Genomic DNA, 27224 nt, shown 5'->3' on the forward strand with positions numbered 1-27224 from the left:
CTCCATCTTGTGGGAAAATATTGAAAACTGTTTTCAGTTTTGAATGAAGACATAACCTCAATCTTGCAAACGGATTAAAGAAATATTTCTTTTGCTAAAGTAAAATTCTTTTTTCTTAAAGATTAAATGTTCTTTTTAGAGTTCTTGGTGCTTTCGTGGTAGATATAATGGTTTTGTGGAATAAAAATTGTTGGATGGTGAGTAAAAATTGAGTTAAATAAACAAAACAAATTAAGATTTAGATGGAATACTCGAAACCCTCGAAACCTTCGCGAGTCATTTTACAAAATGGTTACCTGAAGGACGCCTCGAGAAAACGAACAAAAAATCCGTTTAAAAATGTCTTTAATTCGTGTAAAAAGCGCACTGCGAGTACCTACATATAAATAACAATTTGGGGTGCTTTGGAATGCAAAATCAGACAACTCTCCTTCACTTTCTCTCACTTGTGCCCTCGGAATCATCAATTAATCCCACATCCTCAATCAAACTCACATCCTCGTCATCGATGAAGCTATGAGTATCTCCTCGGGATGTCGTTGAGACTTCTGAATGGAATTTCGTTGCTTCCGCCGCAAGGGGATTCAGCCTCTTGAGAGCTTCATACTTTTCTCGTGCCTCCTCAATCCATGTTGTATCAGACCAATGGTACCAACTGAGGAGGCAGATGAGGAGGATGACAAAGAGATTTGTACTGATGCCTACTGTAGCAGACAGTATTGGCCAATGAAACATAAAGAAGCGCAATCCACTGAGTTGAGCCGTAATCTGGAGGTTCACCTCGTAGAATTGGACAGCCTTGTTCTGAATCTCCACATAGATGTCCGTCACGGGGTAGGTTTTCTCATCGAGATAATCCGAGAAGAGCTCAACGGGGATGATTTGTTTTTGCTCACGTAGCCCAAGGATCAGCAGGGGGGACATTACCCAAGTTATCAGGCTATTCAGCAGAGGTGATTTGTACCGAAGCATGGCAGAACGACATGAATGCCCACGGAGACTTGTACTCTGATCCCGCATCTCTGCACACACCATAAACATTCCCACATCCTGATTTTGGGGTGTTTCAGGCATATCGATATTCACGAGAACCTTGTACGGCTGACCAACCATCAGAAGTTGCTGCTTCTTTGTCAGGGAAACATGGGCTGATGGGTAGGTGCAGGGACCCTGGACATAGTTACACGTCCTGAAAGAATCCAAACACTTTTAAGCTGAATCTTCTCACCAGGGGCATTGAAAAATTGAGAGAACTCACTTGAATTGCATGTGAACTGGCCTCATGTGAGCAATGGCAGGCATGTAGGTGTAGTAGAAGGTGATGTACATGAAGACAGCTGTCCAGATGATTGCAGCAATAGCAAAGAGGACAATGAGTGTCCTGAGAAGCAACTCCCGAACATTGTTAACGCCCTCGGCAGTGCGATTTTTGTAGTGAACATACAGCGAGAAGACAAAATCATTGGCGGGCTTCACGATGAAGTTCCTGATGACCCCAAAGGGATCCACCAGATTCACCAACATCTGATACAATCCCATTTCGCGGCGTGGCTCGTCACCCACACTTTTTTTTCCAATATTACAAGGTCGGGTATTTAGCAATTTTCTCCATCACTCACTCTCTTATCGCACTCAGAATATCTTGCCACATTTCTCTTGCTTCTGTCGATACGCAGCGTTTTTTTCTCGCACCCGTGGATTACCCACAATCTCAAAGGTCATCTCCTGGAAACGTCTCTCTCCCGGATGATAAAATGTCAGTCAAAGATGTTTTTTGAGGTTATGATTAAAGGCGGGATTCTAGGGGTTTATCAGTCAATAAATTAATGACAAAAAAATTTTCAGATTTATCGCATTTTCAACTGAATTTTCCGTGAAAAGTAAGTTTATGGAGTCAGAAGATTACATCCACGTCTTTTGGCATCGAAAGTTCGCAAAATATCATTTATAAAAACAAAGATTTGTGCTGGGAACAGACAGCCGCTGACTTTTTTTCCAGCTTAGGTCTCAAACTGCCAATTCCATTTTGAAATTAAAAATTTCCGTTAGAAAGCCCCGTAGTAAAATCCTTGTGAAAATCCGGGAAAACCAAAGGATTTTGAGGGTGATAAATAAAAGAAATAATTTTTACATCAATTTATTAATATAGTTTTTGTGCTGATGTTGATGAGTATCCCACGGTGTTCCATATAACCACGAATTATCCTGCAAAAAACCAAAGATTTTTTTCATAAAATATTCTATGAACTTTGAAATAAAACCGTGAGTTAAATATTAAAAAAATAATTGCTTAAAATTGCAAAAAATATTCCTTAAACTTTATAAATCCGATTTTTGTAGATCTTAAACATCTTAAAAATCTTGAGAATTAATTTCTGAACTCATAACTATCTTAAATACGAAGGTTCAGAAAGTTCTTAAGTTTATTTTTCAAAATTCACGCGATCTGAATGAAAATAAAAACGTTAGGATCTTGAAAAGAACTCAGCAAAAAATATTAAAATTAAGAAAATTCTCTTACATTTAAATCTTTAACATAATTAATAAATTGTAGAATAATATTTAGAATTAATGGATAGAGCTTGTAGAGAACAATGGGTTAATTGGCGTCTCTTTAATTTAATTAAAAACATTGCATTTTAAATAAATTCTAGCTTCAAGAGTGAAATTTCTGAATCCTAAATGCATTAAAATTTAATAAGAAATGTAACAAATAACTAAAATAATGCATTGAAAGCAATTAAAAAAAAATAGTTTTTCTTCTTAAATTGTAAAGTTAGGTACCAATTGTTGAAACGAAGCTCCCAAATAGTCCACATTTGAGTAGTAAGATGAGCAGTTCTCATACGAACTCGGTATACTTCCACATGGGGTTACTGGTCCAGGATTCGAGGATACAGGTGACCAAATGATGCTTCCATTGGCTGGACTATTCGTTGCATACTGTCCCTGTAGATTTCAAGAAAAATTTTTTTAAAGAAAAAAAAACGTTAAATGGCTGGAGATGAATCCCAAATCTTACTTGTGAGGAGGTCGTGAGAAGGAATTGACTGTGAGTTGTTAATTTAGTCGATGTTGCGGATCCATTGGTGGGATTTGTGGATGCTGCCGAAGAGCTGTAATCCATGTCATTCATTTTTATTGTTTGATTTGGGCACCATGCTATCAAATTAATGCGATGTCGCCTCGCTTCTCTCATATACCAAAATATCATACAAAAATAGATGGGAGCGAGCCTGTATTACTGACCTTGTTGTGTTCTTAGCACCACTTGTTGTGGCTACTTTGTTGGCCATTGAGGGGCTTTTGGTGTTCTTGGTGGCTGAGCCCCCAGTGCAGGTTTTCGCGTGAGATGGTGCCTTTTCCACACGCTTCATTTCTGCGGATGCTGCGCCATTGGTGTTTGTGGTAAGAACATTCGTCTGTTGCGTCTGCTTCTGTAGCTGTCGACACTTGGCACGACGATTTTTGAACCAGACCTTAATCATATTAATGGTCACAGAGATTTAATATTGTATGCAGCATTGTGTGGCTATATGCTGGATAAAAGAGATCCTCTGACTTCTAACGAGGAGGGGTGGTAAAGTCACGTTCCATGGACGTGAGAATGAATTCATTTTGAAATCAATGTACATAATAAGAAAATATACAATAATAAATTCAATCCAGTTCTATTAACTTTGATGGTCAAAATCTATTGTTGAATTTTTGCAAAAGTCATAAAAATATTTCTTTTTCAAGTCATAGAATAGTCAGATACCTGAACTCTCGATTCGGGTAAATTAATCTTAAGCGCCACTTCTTCTCGCATGAAAATGTCTGGATAGCGAGTTTTCCCAAAAAGTGATTCAAGAATATCAAGCTGAGCCCTTGAATAGGTTGTTCTTTCCCTTCGTTGTTTCCTCGGATGTCCTGCAACCCCGTAAAAGCATTGTTAGTGGTAGAAAAGAATAATATGGAATAGACGAAAAAATCAACCCCCTGTAAGTGAGCGAATAATCCCACGCTTCAGGGTGATTTGGGGATGAGAATGTTCTTGCTTAGGAGTTAATTTTGAATGTAAATATTGAAATTGGCAATTGGTAATTTTATTCACTCTATATGGCTTCGAATTGAGAAATAAAAGCCACAAGGGTGGACCATTAAAAATACATCTTTGCATGCGAGGGAAGTAATCTTTTAATTTTTAGCACGTGTATTGGGTGATGAAGAGTTAATCTACTGTCTAAATAAAATGCCAGGCGCTTCAGCCACTTTATAGCCCTTACCCGGAGGGTATCCCATTGAATGGAAAGTATCCATAAGTCCCATTTGGTATGGGTTGGTACTATGATGACTCTTGATATTTAGATATGGTGACATTCCTGCGTTATTCATACTCACGCCACCACCCACGGGTTGGGGTGCAAAGGCGGAAAATGCAAAATCATCATCCGGTGAGCAACGTCTGAGGGAGAAAAGATTAAATAATCTAATATTAATTTAAACTCGCGCCAAGCAACTTGTTGAAAATACATTGTACGCCATCTGTTGATCTCAAAATATGGCGCGAAGATCAAAAAAATATCGCTTTTTTTTACTCGAAATTCTAAAGATTTTTTTTTCATAAATTCTCATTTTAAAAGGATTTTCCGTACTTTTTCACGGAGTGAGTGGATTAAAGTGAGTTGCAGCCTCTGTATTCTTGATTTTTTTTGCTTCATTTACAATTTTTTTTGTCAAACAAGTCCCCTATTTTATAATCTTTATACACTCGCTTCACAGTGTGTTTAATAACTCCTCAATCGAGATTCTTTGCCGCAATATAGTGAGAGAATATTCTTTGATTTTTTTTCATTTAACTTTTCTGCTTATACTTCTTATTTTGTACCAAATGCGTGAACTTTGGGTGTTTTTTATCAAGAAGAAAAAAAAGGATGAAAAAGAGTGAGACAGAATGAGGATTATTCTCTTAATAACCCCCTTAAAGAGTTTCAAATTTCTCCATAAAATATCCAATCCGAGACATTTCTCGTCTCACTAAAACTTGGCTTTTTTCTTGCTTCTTCTCCACATCATTATTTTTCTCTCAATCGCGCTGTGTCTTTTTATGTGCTTTAATTGTGTATTACCTCCCATTGACGATGGCCAAAAAAGAGCTTTGAGATTAATGTTGGAGCATTATTTGTTTTTAGGTGATTTTTTTTCATTTTATAAAACAGCGCGATGTTTCTTTCTAATCTCGTCGGATTATGTTTGATGAAAATTGGCCCCCTTTATTGATAATAAAAACACACACAAGTGGGATTCCTCTTCACTTGATTTTGTCAGTGCTTCATCAACCCATGATCTCATTTGGAACTAATTGACCAGAGATGTAGATCTGCGATGCATGACTGAGAGCACTGAGAGTGTTCCACTTAGCCCACCAGTACCTTTTTAATTTGTCCATTTGGCATCAATCAGCTAAAAGAAGGAGATTTTTAATGCAAAACGCACCCCTTGTTATCTCTCATGCGGACCTCTTTGCTCTTCATTCTCTGCGCTTTGCACCAAACAAATGAGGATGATTCAGATGATTGGGTTTGGGGGTGAAAATGTTGCTGCCTCGGGAGGAGAGACTTTTAAATCATCATCCCTCGTTAATTGCCAACATGAGTATGGAATTACTCGCTATAGTTCTTCTGGGGCAACATTTGTGCTCTCAAGGGTCACCGATGGGTTCAAAAAGCTGAAAATTCACTTGCCATCGATGGAGAAGATAAATTGGTCGTGAACAAGGCAAACTAAAAGGAAGAATCTCTTGCATGGCCAATTATTTTTATCGACTCTCCCTATCGTTGTCTAGGAGCTCGCTAAATCCCTGCCTTTCTCATAAGTTCAATTATTTTACGTGGAAAGGAATTTAATATAATCAGAGTTGGTAATTTTTATAGATTTCATTTATTAGCTGTGATTTTAAAATATGGTAAATTTTTATTTTTATTTCAGGGATCAATTTTTTTTGCATAATTTTGCCAATCATCACTATGGTAAGATATCACAGTGCTCAACAACTGGGGCTATATTGCCAAAGAAATTTTTTTTTGGAATCTTAGGAAATCGAAATTTTGTTGATGTAAAGTGGATAAAATTTTGTTTATTTTTGCTTTTAATAAAGCTCTGTTTCCTCTAAAAGTATAGGTAGTATCACGGTCCAGCTATTATCTAGAACTAATAGCTGGACCGTGGTAGTATATTATAGAATTGTTAATTGCAAAGAGCTCTCGGGATTATCACGTGAGGGCTTGATTTAGTATGGAAAGTATGTAAATTTTCTAAACCAAAAAAAATTAAATTAATTTCGTTTTATTATCTAAAAACCATGAAACCTGTCTAAAGGTACCAGATACTTGGAAAAGAATTAAATGTTGAGTAAAAATTAAAGTGTAAGAATTACAAAATCATTGCTGGAGTTACAAACTTATTTTTCATTTTATAAGAACAATTTTTAAATAATATTCCCTTATATTTAAATTCTCCTTTAATAAAAGAATTGCGAGGTAAAATCAATTTATTAACAAGCATTCTCACTGGATTCTTGCTAATCATTAATGCTAGAGCAAAACTTTACCATAAAGTTTTTCAGAGTAATGAAAACTTTTTGGATTTTAGAATGTAAATCATCCTGTTGTAGGGATAGTTGGAGGCACTCACAAATGTAGTTAATCCTTAAACTTTTCATCATATGCACATCACGTCTGTTTTCATTGAAATTCCAAGAAAAACTTACCCTGAATTGAATGTATTAGTCCACATTGTCCACCAAAAGTCTTTGTTTTTGAATAACAAGAACACTACAGGAAAGTCTCTTACACAAGAACTCGAGAATTTTCAAGTCCCCTCTCTCTATACGGATGATTTTGAAAAGAGCAACTCGATGTACTTTGAAATGATGTACTTCAGGACATAATATTGAACCACTCTTTCTTGTACAAAGTCTTGGTCCTGACTGGCTTACAAAACGTTCCTCATTCACTGGAAGTTTAAAATGAGAAAATTTTCACTTATTGCTATTTGAAGTGTTAATATCTAAACCACATGTGGTGTTTGTTTGATTCTACAGCCCAGAGGGATTGTTCTATTGGTCTCTTGATGGAATAGAGCAATCACTTGACTGCTCAATGGGGTGTGTATTACACTGAAATTGCACCGCTTCTTGCAAGTTGAGAGGAAAGAAGTGATTTGTTGGTTGAATGAGCTAAAATGTTTGAGAGGGTTGAGGGAAAAGCCAAGTTATTACTTTTAATCATGCACACAGAATATTTTGCAAAAATATTGTAGATGTGGTGTGGAATGAAATTAAATGAAGAAACTTCCTGGAAAGTGTTGCTTTTGATTAGAATTTTCACATCAAATATCTTTGTAAGAATATGAATGAGGGAGATGGATGTTTTGTGCCTATTGTATATTCTATGCCATGTCTCGTAGGTGGATGGATTTAGTGTCACCTGTTTTCACTTCTATTACCATCTACCTATTTGTATTGTACATATAAATCCACCCCCATCCACACCTTCACATATGTATGTAGCACATGGTTTTAATATTTTGAGTATATTCCAACATAAACAATCACAACATTGCGGGCGTGAAACATGCACAAGGGAGATGAGAAAATGCCTCGGAGGGAAGATTTAAAATTCCTCATTTAATTTAATTGAAGTGCAAATGGTATAGAATTATTCTTTATCATCTTCCCATTCCATTACCAAATTGGGTGGTATTTCCTCTCATTTTAATTTATATTTATGTACAACACACCTCTGCTTTCCAATGTGTTTTATAAATATAAATGAAAATCTCTTGCCATTAGCAATATTAAATGTTATTTTGCTTTTTTTAATGTCAGTTTTCATGTCAATATTGTACCCAATGGGGATTGATTGTGATTTATATTTGTTAATGAACATTGGACTATTTATGTAGGTAGTATCTCTATTTAATTAATTTGATTGGTATGTATATTTTTATTCTTTTTGTTAGTTAATTTAAATATACACAATTTGCTTTATGTTCTTTTATTATAAGCTCTTGTTGGCTTATTTTTTTATCATGTATTTTATCCAATTTCGCCCACATTTTTCATCACCTTTTTTCCAAAATTAATTACACTTTTGCGTGGGTGCACAGAGTGATTAAAATTTAATTTGTTTTACTTTTGTTTGCAAGTATGCTTAACTAACCATATATTAGAACTCTTTCATTTTACACAAATTATACATATAAATGTATGTTATGTATAGAGATTTATTCTTTGCGGAAATTATAATTGAAATTTACATGTAAAAATAATTTAATCACATTTCCTCAAACGCGAACAACTCGTTTTCTTTAGGAATATTTTCGTTTTTACTTTGGTACAGATTGCAATAAATTCTAAGCAATAATTCCGTGTCCTTCACCATTAGGATTATATCTCTTAAAACTGTCAGCACTGTATGAGCGAGAGAGGTAAAAGTTTTCCGTGGCGTTTTTCGGCGGGGAAAATTCATCAACTATTTCCAAAGTAGAAATCTACTCAGGATGATACCCCTCTTCTTCTCTATATACAAAAGTTTTTCTCCCCCCAGAAGTTTGTTTTATGTTTTTTTTTTCGAGCACTTTGCAAGAGGAAATTTTCCTTCTCGCTTCAATGGTGATGGTATCCTTGCTACCCAAGGGTTAATGTAATATGCGGTCAATTCGGGGATGCGTGTGTGAATGAAGTGAGATATTGAATATTTTTCTCATGCCATATTATTGCGTTTTCCACTTCTTCTACTCGCATCCATCTTGCCCTCTTGTTGGTAGTAACACAAAGAGGCGACAAAAGCTCTCCTTCAGCAATGCTTAACATTTTCCTCCCCTTTGCGCAGTCTTAGTAATTTGGCTGAATTGTAGGCGTCCTTGTCTCTTTTCCACCCTTTAGATTGGGGATGCTTTAGTTGAAATATGGGGGAAATTTACGATGTATACCAGCTATGTGGAAAAAGGGAGAGGATTTCTTCGTGAAAACGCATGCGGAGTAAAGTTTTTATTTGAGCCAAAAAAAAAGTTCTATATACTCGGAAAATGAACTCTTTTTGTTTGAGAGACATTTTGTGTCCTGGCCTTTGATGATGATGCTTTTGATGCACTTAAAAACTTCTTTGTAAATATGTAGAAAAAATAAAATAGTTTGTAGTCAAATTAAAATGAAGTAGTACAAAAATTTTTAAAGAAATATGTAATAATTTTGTTTTATTTGCGTAATAAAATTTTAAGATGGTTTACGTAATATTCTTGAGAGTTAAATCATAGCTAAAACTGAATTAGTCCCAGCTATTGTATAATATTTCATAAATTAAAAAGGAAAGATTAGGGTAAGAAGAAAATTGAATATTTTTTTAGTATTTAAAATTTTTGTTTAAATAATTTATTACAAGTTCTCAATTAAGTTAATCTTCACTGATCCTGTAATTAGATTCTGATAAATGGAAATATTTTCCAAAGAAAAATCTTTATTTTCATTTAAATCATTTTTAAGATAAATGTTTTTAACATTTTTCTTTAGAAATCTTTTCACAATGCACCCGCAATTTTATTGTAAACCTCTGGAATTGAATTGTGTATATTCTGGTTAAGGAACAATTATTTTTTACTTTTTTTTAAATTTTAATTAATTCTTTAAAGGAAAAAAAATAAAATTTTCCCTATAATATACCTAAAAGAAGATTTTGTTTAAATTCTTCCAATCTTCAACTTTGGGGAAATTTTTTATTCATCAATGAAAGGTTTTTTTTTCTTCTGGTGGTTGCAATTACCTCATGGAAAGTTTTAATTTCCGCAAACTCGGCAATTAATGCAGCAATTATAACTTTTCTCTTCAATGCAACTTACTTATCTACAAAAATTGAATACTAAAGATTTTCAAGTTATTTAAAAACTATCTGCTTCCCTTTTTTGCATTCTACCTCAAAAATGGCGTTTCCCTTTTGATACTGATTTTATATATGTACATTTTTTTTCATGAGTAGACATTTTAAAAGGGGAAGCAAAACTGAATTGCATTTAAAAAATGAAAAAAGTGCGATGATGAAAAAATGATGAGCGTTGGTAAAGTCAAAATGGGACAGCTGTCAACAATATTTATTATATTTCAAAAGCGTTACGTCCAATGAAAGGCAACCCTTGGGTACTTTTTCGGGGTTGCATCGCTTTTTCATCCACACTTCCCATTTTGGGCAGCTGACAAATTCACACTGCTCTATGCCCGAATGATTTACAATTTTTCCATTATTATTAACATTATATTGCTTGTACAAAATTTATTTTTAAATGCAATTTTTAACAAATTTCTGTTAAATTTATGATGGACTCCATGTGATATGAATGTGATTGACATCATCAGTGCATTTTGGGGTTTATCATTGATAGGAAAGTGAATGACTGGGGGCTCTGATGGATGTGGTGTATATGGGATTAGAAGAGATTTTAATGAATATTTTGCCAGAGTTGATGTTTAAATGTCAAATGGATTATTATTATTCTTTTATTTCTCGACGCAACACACAATGGAACCCATCTCTGAATTTAGATGGCAACCAGAGCGCGCCAGGGGGATGGAAGGTAGGGTGTGCTGGCTAGGAGGGGGTGGTAAGCAAATTTATGGGTCAAATGAGAAATTTTAATAATTCATTTTCCACACATAGCGTGGGGGAGATACTCTCGCATGAGAAAGATGGATGCGAATTCCTGATGATGCTCCGAGGGAAGGCACATCCAGGCAGGAGAGACGACCAAGACAATAAATTGTGAATGTCGCTTTCTGGTTGTGCCTTTCGGTAGTAACCCCATATATATCGAATATTTCTCTGTCTCTCTGGGTGCGCGATGATGATGATGATCTTTTGGTCTTGCGTGATGTGTATCCGCTTTGGGGCCCTCCCACAGCTATCTCATTGAGGCGGAGTCCGTATTCACCAATCGATAGAGCTCCTATGTACTCACAGGTTCGCATCTGGGCCCCTTTATATACATACAGCTGTGATGTGTGCGTTTGGGCGCGTACGTGTATGCGCGGGATGCTGGCATGGACCACACAGAAGAATATATTGCGATGAAAATGTTTAGTGCTCGGCCGAGGGTGGTAAATTTCCCAACCATGACGACAATGATGATGATGAGTTTTCCTGCGAAATCAGTTGACATTTCGCTGCTGGTACATAAAATGTCCAACTCATTCCCTACTGTATTGTCCACCACCCACACCCGCGTTCTGGGACGATAAAATATGTGAATGTGGATGAAAGTGGAGCTCCTCACCAGTGACGAATATGAAATCAAGGGTCTGGAGCATCATATCCACATATAGAGGGCTAGTTAGCTAGGAAATCAATGCTCGCTACAAAAAATTTTCTTAGAATTTGCATTAAAAAATTGTTTCGGTTGTTATAAAAAAGTTGAGAAATATTTGAAATTATTCATTTTAAAAACAATATGTTTCTCAATTTCACTAAAAATAGCTCAGCTTGTAGAGATACTTCTCTTCATTGCTGGAGTCTCCAGTTCAAATCTCACAACTAAACGATCTTTTACCTTTTATATTATTAATCAACATTTTTCTTTGCTTTCAATTGATGTAGATAATCAAACTCATTTTGGTTAAGAAAAAAGCTCCTGAAAATACAGCTTTGACCCCTTTTCTAATAATAAAATGTAGAATTATTACTTTTTAGGCTAATTGAGTATAACTCATTGATTTCTTGTATCTACATTGTAAAACATTTTATAAGGATTATTTTCACTACTTGGGAATTTTTTTTGCGAATATTGACAATTTCTTGGAGAAATGATAAGCCCCTCGTGCAAAATTCACCCTCTGGGGAGCATTGGGGGTTATGGTGAAGTGTGGTGGAAAGAGACACGGTGGAAATATTTAATAGAGAAGAGAATTCTCTGGGAATTGGTGAACAACACAGCAGTGTGTAGAGGAGGTTTTGAGTACCACCATCGTATATATACAACATATAATAGGGATGGGATGACGCGCATGATATTGCTCCCCATATTCACTGGATGTCATGTCGTAAATGGTAGAAGGAGCACTTAGAGGAAGGATCCACAATGAATTCTCATGCAAAGTTGATGATATACACGAAAGGTTGTTTGTTGGTTGATGGTGGGGTTTGTCAACGTCCTCATCGCGTTGTATCCTCTGTGTGTGGTTCCCTCGCTTTTCTCATTCCCCACATCCCTCCCCCCGCAGTCATCCCTGAATATTCTCGTCATTTCCACATCCCATCGTTTGTGGGGACTTTTCTCGTAAACGTGGAATGGATACAGGAGGGTGGGGGAGTACGAACGCGAAATAGCTTCAGGGTAAAATAAATGAAAAGGAGTCACGGGGGAGGATTGTGAGATATCAAGGGGAGGGGGGTGTGGAGATGAAAATACAGGAGACAAATTCAATTCCATTTTATATTCTTTTTCTCATTTCATTCCATTTGTCTTTTCTTTGTCTGATGCCTTTTTTCTGGATCCTTCTGTTCCACCATCGCGATTGTTGAGTGCTTTCTGCTTGTCCAATGAAATTTTCCATCACAGACTTTTTTTCTACCCTGAATCTTGTTTCAAAATGAATGTGGGGAGATGGAAGAAGCAAAGAATGTTTCTGAATAATAAATAGAAAAATATATTGGTTTAGAAATTTTGCGCTGATAAGCTCCACCTGCAAAATACAGCTTTTTTTTATTTTTTCAATAAATAAGTAGGTAAAATTTATTTAATAGATTTTTTTTTGTTAAGCAAATTAAACCGCAATAAGTAAATGTATTTTCAGCAGGTTATCGCAATGATCCCAAAGTACATGTGAGTCAAATGATGGGATTTTAAACCACCACATATCGCATAATAATTAGTTATTCAATAAAATTACATGCTGCGGAAAAGAAGCAAAAGGAAGGGTTGGAGTAATGACCATAAAAAAATGTATTTTAACACAAAATCCCCACTTTTATTTTGGAGCTTAGTGTGATTTCGATTGGAGATTATTCCATAATTAAAATGACATTATGGTTGAACATCACAAAAGCACTACAAACATTTGGCTACCGAAATGCTCGCTATTTAATTTTGATTGATGACCCCACTTGCGCTTCTCTCCACAAATCACAGAAGCACCACATAAAATCCTACAATACGCACCCAATGGTAACCCAACATAAAAGGCAGTCAGCAGACAAAATGTTAATTTTGTGTATATCTCATGAGAAGTTGCAAGTCAGTGTTGGTCATCTTGTGGAGAGTTGAATCCAATTGAAATAATTATTTAATTCAAAAAGGTTGGAGAAACCGACAATGATACCTCCGCAAAGTCGCTAAATCATCAAAGAATTTTCACTTGAAGAAATTTCTTATCACTCTGATGGGCAATTACAGTACAGCGTATTTTTTTGGTTTTTGTTCAAGCCACGAAGAAGTTCGTAAGAAGTCATTTGCACCGTGCGGCGTAAAATTCTTTTTGTTATTCATCAGGAAGAGCCGCCTGAATAGCCCTTGAGATTAAGTCATTCAGACAATTGAGGTCGTTTTTACAACCACAACCTCTTCAGGCGAAGGAAAATAAACAAATGATCAATTGATTATTGAGTTCCTCGTACAAATTGTTAAATAAACATAATCCGAAAGATCCCAAATGGTCAGAGCACTCCGAAAAATGGATAAAGAATATTTTGGGATTTCCGTCAAAAAATGATAAAAGGAAAAAAAGTATAAAGTGGAATTAATTGGTGGAGAAAGATTTGATTTAAATTCAATGATGTAAATGGATCTCTTCTTTTAAAGATAAATCGGATTCTCAAAAGAAAGTCTTTACGAAGTAAAAAAACTTGGGTGGTATTGCTGAAATTTATATAAAAACTGCATTAATTTTGATACGAAGCTTTAACTTTACGAAATGTCTGAAGATATCGTTTAAGACTGTAAAGATTCAACATGAAATTGAAATTTTTCTCATTCTCTTTGATTTTTTTGGAATGTTCTTTTTTGTATTTAATATTAGTTCATAGATAAGATTTTGAACAATAGCAGCCCAGATAGCACCCTATTCTATATTCAGATATGTAGTTCGAAGCTCTTCTTTAAAAACCTCCAAGGAAGAAACAGGCTTTCAAGAATTTCGCTGCCAGATGCAACAAAATCCAAAATTATTCTTTATATTCAATCCAATTTGCAAAATTAAACTTAAAAATTTCCAACGACAGAGAACTTCAGCAGAGATTGTTTACCTCTGGTGGAGGCAAAAAAAAAAAGAGAACCAACAAAGGCAAGCGAAGAATTTCTTTCAGGAGGGAAAATTAATTTGATAACCCATAAAAAAATATGGAAATTGAGCTTCTATTGAGGCACATTGTGAGCATCTCTGGAGGAATTCTTTTGTCGTGCAGATTCGAATTGGATATCATTTGGATTGGGACATCTCCTTCTTGTATTACCACTTTTATGCCGCCCCAGAATCATTTTGGTAAAGAAGCCAATTCAAGTAGTCGCCCAATAAAAGTGTCTGCGTGGTTTAACAATTAAAATGATATTAATTTGTTGATTTTACAGCATCTCGTAGCATCATCGTGTGGAGTGAGAAAAAAATCAAAATTACCATACTTAGGAGAGGTCATTTAGTGGCCAGGGGAAAAAAAAGTCAAATAAAATGAGAAACGAAGTAAAGGGAAAAAGAGGTTGAGATGTAAAGGAAGATGGATATGGGAAAAATAAAATTAGTAAGTAATAAAATTAGAGGAGAAATCTCTCCTCTCCACACAACACGATAAATCCGCATCTGCACAACATTACCTCTTTTATTATTTTGATACGGCAAGCGTCACACGGTAGCCGGCCTCCGGATTCTAATACGAACCATAAGTTATCATTAGTGATCTTTTTGTCCGCGAACCGAATTTGATAATTAATGTCTTTTCCTCTCTTTCCCTCTCTTACTTTTCTCACATTTCGTGTGTCATCATCTCTACTTCATCCCAATCTATCATTGCTTTTTGGCAGACACACCAGCATCACAGATTTACTTTAGAAGTTATTCCGAAAAGATGCTGATTAGTAATTTTGTTTGATCTTTCTGCTATTGTATTGAATTTTATTTAATGAAATTTAGAACTTAGAATAAGTATTATCTCTACTGGTTACTGTTCAAAGGTCAAAACATATCAATTTATGATTAATTTTTAATTTTTCTGCTAAAATAATCTAATTTGAACAATAAAAAATGGAAAATTGATCAATTCAATTTAAATAAATTTTTGTATCAGCAAATTATTTTTACATAAACATAATTTCTACACTAATTCCACTAAATAAAAGCATAAGACGGGGCATCAGCAAAAATACAAATTTAGAATTCAACCATTAAAACATGCGGATGATCTTTACAATACAACATCCAATCTCCAAAGTTCAGAAGCTCTAAAAGTCCCAAGAAAAAAATCACAGAAATATAAAATAAAAATTATTACATTTCTATGCTATACATAAAAACAACAATATAACTTTGGGAGGGTCGCGCTGAAATGATATTTCGTATGTGAGAGGAAGAGATAGAAGAAAAAGCCTATATAGCAGTCAAATATGCATAATATAGCTACTACTATACAAACTTTTAACTAGCGCTTCTGGAATTCAAATTAAAAATTATGGAAATAAAAATATCTGCATAATAAATCAATAAATTAACTTTATGACTTCTTTGTACCGATTTGAAGCTGTTTTCGATCCAAGTGATTCTGGTGTGCCATAGCCAGTAGAAATATCATTTATTCAACCTCCTTTGCTCGCCACCATCCACGGTCTTTGATTCTTCTTACATTTTTTTTTCTCATCCACAAAACTCTTTTGCTGCTGTTCACCATCTCGCTGCCGCCACAAGGATGACGTACAAAAAAAATCATTTGCTTTTAATACACAAAATTTATTGATATTTGTGTATGGAGTTTTCGGGGGATCCGATTAAATCACACACCACCAGAAAATGTCTTTGGTGTCTTTGCAAGCTGTACCCAAAAAAGAGTTACATTTTGGATCTTGCTGAAAAACTCCAAGGCATTTCCGTTTCAACTACAACAGCATTGAAATATTATTTTACGATCGTCTCTAGTTATGGCTGTGAAAGATCTCTTTTTTTTTCAAATAATAAATGCTTTTTTTATTAGATCCCATTTGCGGCTACCTTTGGCTTTTTTTTCAAGCCATTCTCTCTACACCCTCATTCAATTTTGCTGATCAAAGAAAAATATCTCTCTATAGGAAAACCATTCGCGGGGGACAAAAAGACAGGTGCCCGCTTGAACTATATATTTAACGCCAAAGGACAACGAATGGGTGAGTTGAATTGAAGAAGAAAAAAAAAAGAAATGTCCCCGTGGAAAGAGTAGAAGAATTTATGGATGCTCCTGCAATAAATTACGTGCTAATGACATTGTCAGTGGTTTTTTTTTGGTGTAAAGAAATTTATTTCTCCGCACTCACTTAAACTTCCCGCATTCATAACAAATCGATACTTTCTACTATGGGGATATCACACAAACTGTGACACCGTGTAATTTTTAGATTCAACTTTAGGGAAATAGATTGTGGGGATTGTGCCAAGGATTTCCGTTGTGATATGAGCGTCTATCGCTTAGTTATTCACAGTTGATTACGTCGGAAAATGGAAAGATTTGGCGGTCCTGCTTTACTACTTATGATCTCCTTTCGATAGCTCGACCTATTCATTGTGTAGCGTCCTTCTCAACTGTTTCCTTTGTCAAACGCTACTATCCCTAGCTGACAAAAAATTCCTCTGCAACTGCTATTACCTCATAGTTCCTGTTGACACTCTACAACTAAATTCTTCAGCTTCCAGCTACTATTGAGTTCCGCTTCCATTGATGTTACTGCTTCTCGACAACTTCCAGCTGTCGAATTTCTAATTCGTAATTTATCCACTATGTCTCGATGTATTCAGCTCAATGGACATTACTGACTCCACGAGCTCTAATATGTCTCTTTTGCCCTTAGAAATCTTCTAGAACCTCAATTTATAGATCTACCTCATGTAATTATTGTCAAATTCTCTAGCGGTAGCCACAGTTACGCTATTGTCAATCTTATCCACTGCGTACTTTGATATCATCTACAAGGGCTGCCACTGTAACGCCAGTGCCAAACATACTTAGAATTCTTTGACATCCTCTTCTACACGTTTGACGCTATGCTAAAACTTCAGGCTTCACTTCCCAACCTGCAAGATCTTCTTACTGCAACATTATTTGGAGCGATCCCGCCGAATCGCTACTCGGGAGGTCTACTCACCGACCCTTAACATCTTCCTAAAGGCTTCATATGAATCGCAGCATACTTCACCATCGGATTTATTTTCTAAAAACATCAGCCTACGAATGCAAATCTGCTTAATTGCCTTACACGCCTCCAGTCTGAACCCTACGGGAAATCTTGCAACTCATGTCACAAATGCTACTTCCATCCGGATCTGTGACTTAACACCTTGTCATTTAATTACCTTCAACTACGGTTTTCTTCACTGAATGTTTCTTATTATTAGAACGCAGTTGATAAGGGAGTTCGTCACTACAGATTCTCGTTCATTTTCCAATTATACGAATGCTTCTTACGATCAACGAGATGCTAATTCTGCCTTTGTAACTTGTCTTTACCTTAGCCTCTTTTTAGATTTGCTTCGACACCAATATCGGCCATTCCGTTCTATGCTATAATCGACTGATTCCTTCTTCCGATCAGAACATAAATTCTGCTGACATTCGCACTTCTACAATCACCGGACTCCCTGACTGCGTCAGCCAAATTCGGTGAGGCAAACGCTACCACAACTTCTGACAAGAACTCTTGATTACGTGAGCAACTCGTATCACGTCCACTTTAAAGAAAGGTGACACTGCTTAAACTTGATCAACCCTATCCAGGAATTCATTAAGTTCATAGCTTTCTCATTTCGATGGTAGAACATTCAAATGACTATAACAGCTTTCATTCTTCTACTGCGGCTTCATTCCTTTCTCCGAATACCTCTATTAATTGCTACAACTCCTCCAATAACAGTTCACACTGCGTCTCTACTGGTTAAAGCTTATTCATAACACGATCATCAGCTGTTCTCAGATAACCTGGAGAGCTTCATCTCCTCATTAGACAGACAATGGAGATTTTCGTATATCCACCCGGAACATCACATTCCTATTCTATTCTAACCCGTGGGGCTTTTGATATTAATCAAGAATCACCCTTGGCACGTACGACTCTTCCAAGCACTTTATCCCTTTCGTACTGCCATTATCCAGTTCCTTTAGTGAATCAACATCTACGTATGTATCCTTGATGACCGTCCCTTGTCCCCCCGTGGGCGCATCTGCATATCCCTTTGCGACACTCCTTACTTCTCCCTCGTTGGGAACTTGTCCCCAATGAAACTTTCATCAGGACATTTTCAAAACAACACCATCGACCTTAAACTTAATAGTCACTCGTGACATTAGATCTCTAATCGTCGATTGCGAGGCTGATCAAGTCAGAGTATGAGCCAGAAAGTGCAGAACCTGAACCTTGTTTGCGAAATCTTATGCAGACGGGACACCTTAAACATCTGCACTCGTTCAACAATCAACATATATCGAGTGTATCCTTCTCTGGATCATATGTCTTTCAATAGAACACGACTAATATGCTCTTTTTATTTCGGATACCACGATGCAGTACTTTTACTATAATTTACCTTCTTGGTTTCCATGAAAAGTAACACTCTGTTTGGCCAATGCTTCGACTCTTTCATTCGATTCTGAATTCAATCTATCCTTTAATGTGTCAAATGTCCCCTCATGCAGTTAGTAGACTGCAAGAGCACTTGAAAACCCGAAGGATATCTATTAAACCTTTGACGAGTGAGCTTCGAGGCCCACATGAAACCTTCACAACGACCAACCTATGATCGCTGTTTTCAGCTACAACTTATGGTCAGTACTAAGACCAATCAACTTGATGTACCAAACTGCAATGGCACTGAAACGATCCTCTTGGCTAGCACAGAGACCCTCTATTGCTCTGAAACGAAGCCACTTTTTCATACGTTCTTTCAAACCGACGTTCAATCAGTTGTCCATTTTCTTGATTTGAAAGGAAACACTAAACAAATAAGTTTCCAAGGAAACTTCATGACCTTTAAACTCTTTCCCAGTCCCACAGGACACATTGTGGCCAGTACATAGGCCCTCAAATATATTGCTGAAGGTATTATGAATAAAAAACGAAAGCCCTCAATAATCCATCATTGAGAAAGCAATTTCCCAAAGAAATACGATGACCAGCAATTAAGTCCTTTATATTTCCATAATGAATAAATGTGTTCCCAAAGGAAACATCCTGCTCAGCACGACGCCCTTTAAATGTCCGGAACTACGGACAGATTGTACGGTTAGCAATAAACCACCTTAAATGTTCAACACTATTAACATTTCGTTCCCGAAGGAACTATTTGTAAGCTTCGTAGACCTTCGAATAATCTTTTTTCAACATCAAAGACTAGTCGAAACCTTCAACCTTCGTAGGACATATTATGGCCAGCGCTTAGGCCTGTTGATGTCCAGCATCGATGACAGTTTGTTCCCGGAGGAACTGGTTTGGCCTGCACCATAGCCTTTAAAAATGTCCAGAACTGAGGACAGTCTATTCAAACCCTTGTTTTTTTTTTTTTTTTTTTAAACCCTTTTTGGCCTGCACGTTGGCCGCTTGAATTTGTCCAACACTTAGGACAACCTATTATAACCTTTATTGGCCTGCACGTTGGCCCCATGAGTTTGTCCAGCACTTAGGACAAACTATTATAACCTTTATTGGCCTGCACGTTGGCCCCATGAGTTTGTCCAGCACTTAGGACAAACTATTATAACCTTTATTGGCCTGCACGTTGGCCCCATGAGTTTGTCCAGTACTTAGGACAAACTATTATAACCTTTATTGGCCTGCACGTTGGCCCCATGAGTTTGTCCAGTACTTAGGACAAACTATTATAACCTTTATTGGCCTGCACGTTGGCCCCATGAGTTTGTCCAGTACTTAGGACAACCCTTGAAAGAGTAAATCTCATTTTATTTATAGTTAGTACCTTAGCAGGCAATAAATTATGAGAAATTGAATTTTAATTTTCTCAAGTTACCTTTCCTTTCACCTTTCCTTTCTATATGCAATTAATAATAAATGCATCTAAATTATTTCAACATTTGTGCCTAAATTAAGGCATCCTTTCCAATAATTCAAACTCTGGCTGTAAAATCGGTTATTTTACACAATTTTTACTTTACTTTTTATGGGTGACGTCCCCTATTAATTTTTTTACTTCACTGACAAAAAAATGAAGTCCCCTATTTTGTTCCTCCGTGTCAAATTTGCAACATAAATTGCTGCCAAATTTGTCACTTTGGAGTCTTTTACTCCTAATTGTACTCACAGATTTACCATATCACTCTCCGGGAGTGACACACTTCCTTATTTGCGGCCCCACAGCCGCTCCGAGGACCCATTGTGGAATTTTTCTTCTTGGAATCGAACTGCAATTCTACGAATCATGAGGACGCCATTTGATTTTTCTTAATCAAAATTTCTTCATCAATTCTCCCCCCAATTGCAGCCGATTCCAAGCACCATCACTTCACTGCACTTCCATAGGTCGCTGGTTCGACTCCGGCTCGAAGGACCATAAATGTTCGCGAAATTCCCCGAATTATACGCGATAAATTACACTTTATTACGGAGCAGGCACGTTTGCATCCGTATTCCTTGCCTTCCAAAACCGATCTGTCATTTTTGCCGCCAAATCATTCTTTTTTCCCTACATTCTCTATTTTCACCACACGAATTCACCACTTCGAGTGCGCGCCAAATTCAAATATTATTTTATTTCATAAGTTTTCCGAACAAATATCAATATTTTATTAAATTTGCAAGTATTATAGCTAGGTTAGTAAAGAATATACTTAAGATAGGAAGAAAAAGGTCTACACAAGAGGGATTAGAGGCCCTTCCATTCCACCCATTATTTCCAATCTCCACGTAAAAATTTGATGGCGAAAAGTGCATGCCAGGGTTCGCATTTGATCGCTCTCAACTATATATTTTGGGGAGGTTTGATGCTGAAAAGCATGGACATTGAGAGGGGTGCTGTGGAAGGGGGAGAGTGAGGAAAAAATCGGTGTGGAATATAAATTCACGGTCTAAAATCACTTCTGGATGTACGGAGGGTTCAAAAGTATCATTCACACAAGATTAGGATGCTAATGCCATCTGAATGGAGTTCCGTTTCTATTATTTGCTATGTGTGTATATACGATGAAAATCACGGGGTGATTGAGAAATTGAGAGATGCGAGGGCACATTTTTGCAGTTGTGCGCCCATTTTTTATATCCCTTTTGGAACATCCTGATTTTTTTTCATCATTGTTGAATTTCCAGGCAATATTCACTTTTTAATACGTTAAATTTCACTCTCTGTGTTTCATTCAATGGATTTCCGAATGATTTATTAGTTTGCTGTTTTTTTTTCTCTCTTAAAATTTGAATTTGCGGCATTTGTACGAGAAGCTTGGTAGGTAGGATGTTTAAAAAGCAAAAAAATGGGCAAGAAAATGGAGAGGAAGGAGGCATCATGATGGTGAAGAAGCTCGAATTGATGAAAAAAGTGTTGAATTCAAGTGCGGAGCACTCAACATTTCCACCCCGTTGCATCGAATTATGTTTGAAAGTTTCTGAAATTCCCATTTTCTCGGCTTTTTTTTCTTACCTACCTTCAACTTTGTCCACAGTTCATTTTTTTGTCAGTTCCTCACCCATAGGATCTTTTATGCGGGACTCGGGAGTTTTTTTGTGGCTCTTTCGCATGATACAATTTGTCTGAGTGCGCGCATCCCTCAAAGTCGTCCCACAATGGAGAAGAAAAAGAATATTTCAAAGTAAGGAATAATTGAAGAACTCACAGGCTTTAGCTTTCGGGGAAAAGGTGTCTTTTAAGTACCTACCTACGTATCTATTATATTTTTGTATTTGATGTTCATGATGATTCTCAACCTTCCATGAAATTACATAACAGAAAAAAAAAAACAATCACAATTTTTATTTTCTTATAAGTTTCTCAAAGATTTTGTTCTTTAGTTATGATTCTTTGCTTTTTTTTACTGAAAAAAATCCTTGAAGAAAGTTATGTTAAGTTATGTATTAGCGGTTCTTTTATGGGTTTGATGACCAAAAGAACTTAAAGTTCAGTAAGAAAATTTCTCTTAGAATTAAATAGAATTGAATACAACACGAAAGAAAATATTTAAAATAATAAAAAGTAAAAACGTTTTACAATAAAAATGAATGAATTTTTTTTATTAACACGTTGGGGGCCGGAAAAGTCATCCAGTGGTCCTTAAAGGGTTAAAGTACATATTTCTTATCAAGACATACGTATTTTACGGGATCTTATTGTATGATAATGATGCAAAATTAATGCAAAGAGTTCCTGCACTAACCTGGTGGACTATTATCCAACCACATGGCATGAAAACGAGAATATTCAATCACACAGCGACCAAAATAATGCATTCCGTGGTGTCTCTCTGGGTGGTGAGAAAATTTTTCAACTGTGAAATTACACATGAATCAGGCAAAGACCAAAAACTAAAACATTCACCGTAAAACTTCAAGGGAAAATGGATCCAGATAGAAAATATAATATTGAGAAAGAACATGGTTCGATGGAGTTGGTTGGGTATAGAAAAACTCATATGTATGTTGAAAATAGCAGCATGTTGCATCCTAGTGTTTAAGCCCTTTTTTTCTCCTCCACCCCAACATGCATTTTATGGAATATTTCACTCCTATTCAGCCTCACACCATTCATCCATCCTATTGAGTATGTTCAAAATACCAAAAGTAATTGAACAACAATAACCAACTGGATACAACATTTTGACGTAGAGGTCGTCTCCGAAGTGATTGTCGAGGTACATTTATATAAGGTAGCTCACATTCTATGGTGCGATGAATTTCCACACCACAAAACCCACCCCACAGAGTAAAATTCTCTGGGTGGACCCTGAGAAGTACAATGCTGTCGTGTAGGACAAAAGATGATGGAAAAGAGATGTAAAAAAGAATAAAGATGTGGTTTCCGAAGGGGCGTTGAGGGTGTTCACTCGCATTCTCATTTATTTGCCAACACGCCATACACTTTGCTAACGTTGTACGCAGATACATATACTTTGTAGCTATAAATTACCTGGAATGTGCCACACAATTGCCCCCTGCGTGAGACGCTACTGAAATTTGTGAGTTTCATTCCCTTTCTTGCTAATTAATTTTCCTCCATTCACGGAGATTTTGCTTTGGAGACTGCCAAAAATATCATCACTGTTTTTTTTTCTTCAAGCAAAAAGACATGAAAAGGAGGGAAATTGTAAAGTTGGAATCTATTTCGATATATATTCCTACATAATTCAGAGATTGAATTTCTAGGAAGTACATAGTATCAAAGTTTAAATCAATCCATTATGGTTGGGAATTAGGTTCATTTACCTTTCTGGTTGAATATTTCTGGGAAGGTCGAGGAAATGGTTGTAATTAATATATATGTATGTATACATAATCTACATTTATATTTATACCGTCACTTGGGGTGATTTTTTACAAATATTAAAATCTTAAAAAAGGAAATAGCAAAGTACGAATTGTAGATAATGGGCCTTATTCAGCGACCAAGAAACCCTTGAAATTCGCTTGAAATCTTGAAATTTCAATGCAAAATTCTAAGATTTCAAGGGTTTCTTGGTCGCTGAATTAAGCCCAATATCTGAAAAATATTCCAAAACCTTGTTAGTTTAGGTAAATCCCAGTTTAATCAATATATTGCGAAAAATAATTTCATAAATTTGTTTTCAAGAAAACTTCAAAATATCTTTTACACCTTTTCTTAAATTATTTCTTTTATCGTTCCAATCCTTGACATTATTTCTTAAAAAAATAAAATTAATGAACCATGAAGGGAAAATATTAATTCTTTTATTAATAAAGAATAATAGTAGTTTACGTAATCATATCTCGTAAACTCTTTAAACCCTTCAATCTGCTACTTTTGATATTAAAAATATTATGAATATTTTGCTATTCTAACAATAATTAAGCTAATTTTCCAATTTTCATTTCAAATTCAGTTAAATATTACTGTAGTTCACTCAAGTAAAACCCTTAAATGGTTTTACAAATCCCACAACTCGATTTGCATAGAAATCTTGTGAATTCAATTAAATGCTTTGTAAATATCCTGAGAGAAATCAAAGATATTTCCTTATCATTGTTAGCACAACACATTCCCCTTTTTATTAGTTCCGGTGTGTGACTTTCCAAATCATTGATAAATCTATAAGTCGTTTGTAAAGCTTGTGAAGCAAGGTAAAATTTGTGGTGAGAGCCACGGTAATTCCGCTTGATTTTCCACACAATGCGCACCACCATGCATCACGTGGTCCAAAAGAAGAGGAAGAGCGCTAAAAGTACCGAGAATAGGAACATAAAAGTGATTATCCGTGATTAGCAAGTGTCAAAATATGCGACTTAAAAGTTTTATCGTATCAAAAAATGTGAGTAAATAGAATTAAATCTCAACTTGTGGAAATACTTGAAAAATTTGCCGTGGCTTTTTTTCTTTCTCTCTCTCGCCTTTACCTCCTAAATCTCTTAATCTATTCTCGAGACTCTCCTATTCGTTTGGTCGTGCTTCTGTAGATTTTATTAATGGTCCGACGCGGGGGAAAATATAAGCTTTTCACGCATGGGGACATTAGGAAAATACAAACAAATCGCATATTAAACATTGTTGTGCTAATTTCTTGTCGCCACAAGCCAGAAAGAAAAGAATTTTTTAACATGTCGCGAGAAACATTCACAGATGCGAATGCAGTTTTGGGGACAAAAGATATTTTTTTCATAGTGTTAAAAATCAAAACTACATAATAAAGATATACTAGTTTAGTCTCCAAGGGAGATTAAAAAAGTCGCCCAGACAGACACAGAATATGGAAATTATTTAAGTTTGAGGCTTAAGGCACAAAAAAATAAAAAGAGATATGGAAAAAGACAAACAACAATCGCCAATAAATATTGGATAAATTGCGAGTTAATAAGGATTCTCCCTAACTTTTGATGGCATTCTCCCACTCACTCTCTTTGGGTTTTCCTTCTATTCAATTTCAAAAATTTATTTTCATCTCCGCCCAATAAACCCCCGAGGAGTGACTCAGGGCTGTGTGAGCTACGAAGGACAGCAAAAAAAAATCTATGAATGATCTTCTAAGCCGATCTCTCCACCATGTCACGTTACACATTTCAGTTTGTGTGACACATTTCATCCCTCCTCGATATTGCTAATTGAATCATGTTTGGAGGCCCCACAAAAGTGGGTGTATGTCATTCATTATTACAAACATATCAACACACATTCATGGCATCCAATTCCACACAGCACTATGGACTTGGGAGGAGGGAATTGGGCAAAGGAAAGACATTTTCACAATATCCTTGTCATACATTTCAATCAACATTTTTTTTTTGCTCAATTTGAGGCTCATAGCAGTATAATACAAGAAGGTTGTATTGTGCTAAAAAGTAGGCAAATCAGGCAAATAAAGAGAGAGTTGTTTAACTTTTTTTGGTAATAAATTGGGAATATTATCCTTTGAAATTCTTTCTTAAAACTGTTGTAATTTTCTTTTTTATTCTCTCCTCTTCTATGGAAAACTTTATTTTGTTTCATTTGTAGTTCTATGACCCCAAAAGGCGCTCAAAATGCCCGACCGCCTCCCCTTCAGCTTAGGCTGTTTTGCGTAAGAGGACTCTCTCTTCTCCCACAATGCACTGTTAGGGGTACCTTGCGAGGATGGAGGCAGACCGCCTCGGTTGGTACAACACTTCGGTAGACTCTTCGAGGAGTCATTAGCTTTAGAGTCGTGCTTGGGTACAGTGCTGGGAGTTGAGAGGGGGCGAGAGTCCTCAGGCCCAGAGCTCCCAAGTCGCAATTCTACATTCAGAAGTGGGATCACCAATGCCAGGGTGATCCACAGAAGCGGACCGCTGGAAAAGCGCGCGTAAATTGGTGAATAGTGAAAATAATAGAAACTGCACACGGTGAAAATGACTCATGTATAGCGTCCATCTGTGAAAAGGTTTCTCCTCAGAAAACAGTGAAATTGGGGATTGCCAGTGATATTGCACGGTTAAAAGGCAATGCGACTGTTACCCAGGTCGCATAAATGCCAAAACGCGGCTTATTTGGCGGAATTAAGCCACAATGGCATTTTCCCTAGAAAGAAAGGACGCCGAGTATGATGAGACAAAGAACAGCATCAATGTGGTGTATATGTGTGAAAATGCAAAAGGGTGTATAGTGAAGAGTGCTGAGAGCTCTGTAAGCCCCAACAACTTATGAAGCATCAGCAACATGAGGAAGAGCATTCGCTCACATAAAGAGTGGCAGCAGCATCAGGAACAAAGACCATCACTGCATCAGGAGGAGATAGCATCCTACGTGGCTTAAGCGAAGCAAAAGACGCAAATGGAGGAAACACAGCATCAGTGGACAAGGATTCCTAAGAAATCTCAACATTCATGAGTTTTAATATTTTTATCTATTTTATGTGTGAATGGGATCCCATGAGTGAAAGAACAATCTGTAGGAATTAGTTCAAGCCGCAGCCAAAATAAACCGACCCACTAACATGTGTACCCCATCGCGGCGATGGTTAAGGAAAAGATGGTCATGTGTTTTAAGTTTCATTCGCAGGAATATGCCGAGATATAAAGCAACCATGCTCCAGTAGTGGTCAAAATAGAAGTCTACACCTACAAACTACATAGGAAAATCAGGAGTGAAGCTGTGGAAGAAAGGTGATGCTGTGAAGCAAACAATGGCTGATCTGGTGAGTCCGTTCCAATATTGACGCATTTGGGGGTCAAAGGCCCCACTGTGTTAAACAGAAAGTACATTAAGGTTTGCGAGGAATAATGATCACTAAATTCCTTAAAATGTTGATTAATAGGGGATGATCTTTTGATTTGAATGTCCCATAATGGTTGATTACTTGGGAGATTTCCATGCAATAGTTCGGCACAGGACTGGTGAAAACATCCAGGTATCAAGTGGT

At 36.4% G+C, this 27224-nt stretch overlaps 3 protein-coding genes across 3 annotated transcripts in view; all 3 read right to left on the minus strand.

Moving 5' to 3' along the window:
• LOC129790699 (transmembrane protease serine 9-like) overlaps positions 1-27224 on the minus strand; it is a 776474-nt gene that overhangs the window by 53481 nt on the left and 695769 nt on the right. The gene's annotated exons all lie outside the window — the stretch shown is intronic.
• On the minus strand, positions 329-1753 carry LOC129790723 (seipin). The gene is made up of 2 exons (XM_055828397.1): positions 1259-1753; positions 329-1189 (listed from the first exon to the last, which is right to left on the minus strand). The coding sequence occupies exons 1-2, from the start codon at positions 1537-1539 to the stop codon at positions 433-435; spliced, it is 1038 nt and encodes a 345-aa protein (XP_055684372.1). The 5' UTR covers positions 1540-1753; the 3' UTR covers positions 329-432.
• Positions 2764-6777, minus strand: LOC129789194 (homeobox protein OTX1 B-like). The gene is made up of 6 exons (XM_055825843.1): positions 6752-6777; positions 4269-4447; positions 3761-3912; positions 3250-3479; positions 3023-3116; positions 2764-2949 (listed from the first exon to the last, which is right to left on the minus strand). Exons 1-6 carry the CDS (start codon positions 6775-6777, stop codon positions 2764-2766), a joined length of 867 nt encoding a protein of 288 aa, XP_055681818.1.

Source organism: Lutzomyia longipalpis, chromosome 2 (genome assembly GCF_024334085.1).
Source record: "Lutzomyia longipalpis isolate SR_M1_2022 chromosome 2, ASM2433408v1".
Lineage (NCBI taxonomy): Eukaryota > Metazoa > Arthropoda > Insecta > Diptera > Psychodidae > Lutzomyia > Lutzomyia longipalpis.